The following is a 5,189-nucleotide window of genomic DNA, read 5'->3' on the forward strand; positions in this document are numbered from 1 at the left end:
CCTCCGATCCAACAGGTCCCAGACGTGCTCAATGGGATTGAGATCCGGGCTCTTTGCTGGCCATGGCAGAACACTGACATTCCTGTCTTGCAGGAAATTACGCACAGAACGAGCAGTTTGGCTGGTGGCATTGTCATGCTGGAGGGTCATGTAAGGATGAGCCTGCAGGAAGGCTACCACATGAGGGAGGAGGATGTCTTCCCTGTAACGCACAGCGTTGACACACCGCCCCAGATCATGACGGACCCTCCACCTCCAAATCGATTCTGATCCAGATTACAGGCCTCGGTGTAACGCTCATTCCTTCGACGATAAACGTGAATCCGACCATCACCCAGGGTGAGACAAAACCGTGACTCGTCAGTGAAGTGCACTTTTTGCCAGTCCTGTCTGGTCCAGCGATGGTGGGGTTGTGCCCATAGGTGGTGATGTTGCTGGTGATGTCTGGTGAGGACCTGCCTTACAACAGGCCTACACGCCCTCAGTCCAGCCTCTCTCAGCCTATTGCAGACAGTCTGAGCACTGATGGAGAGATTGTGCGTTCCTGGTGTAACTCGGGCAGTTGTTGTTGCCATCCTGTACCTGTCCCGCAGTTGTGATGTTCGGATGTACCGATCCTGTGCAGGTGTTGTTACACGTGGTCTGCCACTGTGAGGACGATCAGCTGTCCGTCCTGTCTTCCTGTAGCGCTGTCCTAGGCGTCTCACAGTACAGACATTGCAATTTATTGCCCTGGACACATCTGCAGTCCTCATGCCTCCTTGCAGCATGCCTAAGGCACGTTCACGCAGATGAGCAGGGACCCTGGCCATCTTTCTTTTGGTGTTTTTCAAAGTCAGTAGAAAGGCCTCTTTAGTGTCCTAAGTTTTCATAACTATGACCTTAATTGCTTATCGTCTGTAAGCTGTTAGTGTCTTAACGACCATTCCACAGGTGCATGATCATACATTTATGGTTCATTGAACAAGCATGGGAAACAGTGTTGGGAAACAGTGTTGGGAAACAGTGTTTAAACCCATTACAATGATCTGTGAAGCTATTCGGATTTTTACGAATTATCTTTGAAAGACAGGGTCTTGAAAAAGGGATGTTTCTTTTTTTTCTTCTGAGTTTACATGATGTCACAGGGAAACTCAAGAACAACGTGTGTGTATGAAATGTGTGTTGACAGTTTTTTTCCCGTTTGTGAGTGTTAAATGCGTTCTTTCTTCTGTGTGTGTTAACCAGTGGTGTAAAGTACTTAAGTAAATATACTTTAAAGTACTACTTAAGTCATTGTTTTTGGTGTATTTGTACTATTTATGTTTTTCACAACTTTTCCTTTTTAYCTCACTGCATTCCTAAAGAAAATAATGTATTTTTTACTCTGTACATTTTCCCTGTAAACCAAAATGTACTCGTTACATTATGAATGCTTTGCATGACACGAAAAAGGGTCCAATTCGAAAACAAATCCCTGGTCATCCCTACTGCCTCTGATCTGACGGACTCACCAAACACACATGCTTCATTTGTAAATGATGTGTTGGGAGTGTGACCCTGGCTTTCTGTAAATTTAAGAAAAACAAGGAAATAACACCCCATCTGATTTGCATATTGTAAGGAATCTGAAACGATTTTTACTTTTGACACTTAAGTATATTTAAAACAATACTTTTAGTCTTTTACTCATGTAGTATTTTACTGGGTAACTTTCACTTTTACTTGAGTCATTTTCTATTTAAGGTATCTTTACTTTTACTCAAGTAGGACAATTGGGTAGCTTTCCCACCATAACGTGTGTGTGTTAACGTGTGTGTGTTAACGTGTGTGTGTTAACGTGTGTGTGTGTTAACGTGTGCCGTTCTCCTGTGTGTGTGTGTGTGTAGGGGCTGTAGCCTGTCTCGAGAGGGAATGGCCAGGGTCCAGACCTGTGGCTCTGTGGGTAAAGAACTGCTGGAGTTGACCCAGGAGGAGAAGAGACTAGATGAACTCCTACACATCTCTACACGCATCATCCAACAGATGACCAAAGACACACCCACAAGGAAATAGCCTTCCTTTACAAGCCTGCTGTTTTTGAGGTGTGTGTGTGTGTTGGTGTTGTCCTGTGTGTGTAAATGACTACTCTTTTCCTTAACCCCTGGGTAACGTTTGCGTACATATCGTATGAGGATGTGAAGAGGATTCCTAGTCTGAAGGACCAGACGGTCATCATGGTCAAAGCCCTACTGAAACCAGACTGGAGTTCCAGACCCTGCAGAGGTACACACACACACACACACACACACACACACACACACACACACACACACACACACTGATCATGGTCAATGTTCCCTTTATTATTCCCTGCAGTTGGCTATTGAATTGCTGAAATACTGAAATGATTGATTTGTCGATTGTCCAATCAGAGTCTCCAGGTCCACCTGAGCAGTACCCAGGGTCCAATAGAAGTCTTCCTATGCTCTGATGACCACGCCCCCTCCACGCTGAACAACGTGGCACTGAATGGAAACTCCTCTTTGTCCGTCCTCAAGGTGTCACAAGGTGAGCCCGTAAACTTAGACATCGCATCATTATCTATCTGTCCCATTATGGCGTCTGAGAGAGCACAGGAAGCACCAGTTGAGGCCATCTCCATTTTGAAGTAGTGCATTTGTTTCTACTACTAGGGCGACCTAGTAGCCTAGCGGTTAAGAGCGTTGGGACAGTAACCTGAATGTTGCTGGTACTAATCCCCGAGGCAGCTAGGGGAAAAATCTCTGTGCCCTTGAGCAAGGCACTTAACCCATAGGAAGTCCCAGCCAGTTGACTACTTCAAAATGGTGAAAGTCCTCAATGGTGCTGCCCATGCTAAAACAGGCTTTTGGGCACTAGTCCTCTGTCTCTGTGGTTGGTTATTGGGCGAACTACTCCTTCAAAGCACTCTCTCTGCCCCTCTCTCTCTGCCSCTTTCTCTCTGTACCTCTCTCTCCTCTGTCTTTCTCTCCATTTCACCAGGGGGTAATAACCCCACCGATAACGCCAGTATCAGTTTCTCCAACGCCCTGTCCAGGCTCCCAGCATGCTCAGCAGTGACAGTGACCCCGGTCTCCCTCCTCCCCCTCCAGGATGTCGACCAGGAGCCCTTTGTCTCCCTCTCTCCCTCCCTCCTCTTTGAGGAGGACGACTACATGCTCAGCCTGGGGGAAGACGACTTGTTGTCCTACGACCTGGACCAGCTTCCACTTGAAGACCTGCTCTGTAACTGAGTGAAATGGAAACTCAGCGGCCATTTGGGGGATTTTGATTTTTGAGGCACTGTTATTGGCCCAAATGTGGTCATTTACAGTATAACGAACTGTTGTATCTTATAGCCCAGTGGTTTCATCAGCTGTAGCTCAGCAGCCATTTTGGAGCAATGCTTTTTCTTGACATTCTGGACTGCATCGCTCATAGAGGACCTGCTGTGTAATTGACATTGAATGTGAAAATATATATTATTTTTTTTTGTATAGATGTGATCGAAGGAAGTAAGCCTATGTTGCCATCCGGACAAATGTGGCAGGCCAGCACAAACACAAACTGTCTAGAGGGGAGAATTCTGTGGCTGAACAAACAGACAAACCCCTTCTCAAAGCCTTGTTTTTCTGGTTTGACCTGCGCTGAGGCAAACCAACATTCAATCACTCCCCATAGCAGACCGTTTTGTCTTGATGAACTGTTCTCGTCTGAAAACACAGATTGTCCCTAACAGAGATGGATTATGGGTATTAACCTCTGGACACATTGATTCTTACCCATCTCTTCCGTTGTGTGACTTATCTGTCAACTTGTGTTTTAATAATGTGATGTAGTGGAACCTACCCGGCTAGGTCCTGGTTCTCGGGTTCACAAGAAGCGAGCAGACCTGATATCTAGGCCCCAGGATGGTGAGGTCTGCCTGGGCGTCGATGGTACGCGAGTCCCCTGGTCTTCCACATGGAGCCTTCTGACCCAATACTGGGAGAGACTCACTGGTATTGTTAGGATAACCAGAGTATGTAGTGAAAGATGGCCCTGGACTGCATCCCAAATCGCACCCTATTCCCTATATAGTGCACTACTTTTGATCAGGGCTCTGTTCAGAAGTAGTGCACTATATAGGGAATGGGATGCCATTCAGGGTCAAAAGTAGTGCACTATATAGGGAATAGTGTGCCATTCGGGGTCAAAAGTAGTGCACTATATAGGGAATAGTGTGCCATTCGGGGTCAAAAGTAGTGCAACTAAATATAGGGAATAGTGTCCACTTACGGGGATCAAAGAGTCACTATATATAGGGAATAGTGTGCCATTCGGGGTCAAAAGTAGTGCACTATATATAGGGAATAGTGTGCCATTCAGGGTCAAAAGTAGTGCACTATATAGGGAATAGTGTGCCATTCAGGGTCAAAAGTAGTGCACTATATATAGGGAATAGTGTGCCATTCGGGGTCAAAAGTAGTGCACTATATATAGGGAATAGTGTGCCATTCGGGGTCAAAAGTAGTGCACTATATAGGGAATAGTGTGCCATTCAGCGTCAAAAGTAGTGCACTATATAGGGAATAGGGTTCCATTTGGGGTAATCTTTTCCTACACACTTGCTGTATTTTTATTTGTATCTATTTTTGGTGAGTGTGTGTGTGTAATATTGGTTGTTTGTTCCCTACTGCCACCCGTAGCCTCTGTTGATTCCTGTATATTGAAGCAATGTTCCTCCTTACCACCAGTAAAACACACACACACACACACACACACCAACATGCACGCAGACAAGCCCCTCATCTTGTTTCAGCCACTGGAGCCATGCTACCAGCCATTACTTATTGACTAGCGTTATGAACCAACTCCTGGCTTCATGTTCGTTTCTCAGGGCTTTTTACTTTAAATACATGTTGCTTCGTTCAAACGTAGAGGTGGATGTTTTATTACCAGATGTTTTGAATTAAAAATGTACTAAACTCCTGCACCCAATCATTAAGGATCAATACCCCTAACACATCATTAACCCATTCATGAAAATGTATATAAAAGTTTTTATTTATCCTTTTTGATTGGTATACCAATGTTAACTTTTTTTGTATTTTTACCCGATCATACTACTAACCCAGCGGTTCCCGAACTCTGTCACCGCGACCTCAAGGGCTGCATAGCCGATTCAAATGATCAAAGCTGGATGATTATTTGAGTCAGCTGTGTAGTGC

General features: G+C 45.2%; 1 protein-coding gene across 1 annotated transcript; it reads left to right on the plus strand.

Moving 5' to 3' along the window:
• The first annotated feature begins 2,099 nt into the window (after positions 1-2,099).
• Positions 2,100-5,039, plus strand: LOC112073310 (transcription factor E2F3-like). Its single transcript, XM_070440103.1, has 4 exons — positions 2,100-2,198; positions 2,394-2,529; positions 2,983-4,223; positions 4,271-5,039. The coding sequence occupies exons 1-3, from the start codon at positions 2,100-2,102 to the stop codon at positions 3,231-3,233; spliced, it is 486 nt and encodes a 161-aa protein (XP_070296204.1). The 3' UTR covers positions 3,234-4,223; positions 4,271-5,039.
• Positions 5,040-5,189: the final 150 nt, after the last annotated feature.

Source organism: Salvelinus sp. IW2-2015, unplaced genomic scaffold (genome assembly GCF_002910315.2).
Source record: "Salvelinus sp. IW2-2015 unplaced genomic scaffold, ASM291031v2 Un_scaffold2221, whole genome shotgun sequence".
Classification (NCBI taxonomy): domain Eukaryota; kingdom Metazoa; phylum Chordata; class Actinopteri; order Salmoniformes; family Salmonidae; genus Salvelinus; species Salvelinus sp. IW2-2015.

Bases quoted from the DNA above. Each gene is read 5' to 3' on its own strand.
- LOC112073310 (XM_070440103.1), top strand. From the start codon at position 2,100: ATGACTACTCTTTTCCTTAACCCCTGGGTAACGTTTGCGTACATATCG. The intron at 2,199-2,393 runs GTCAAAGCCCTA...TTGTCCAATCAG, and splicing joins AGGACCAGACGGTCATCATG to AGTCTCCAGGTCCACCTGAG. The intron at 2,530-2,982 runs GTGAGCCCGTAA...CCATTTCACCAG, and splicing joins CGTCCTCAAGGTGTCACAAG to GGGGTAATAACCCCACCGAT.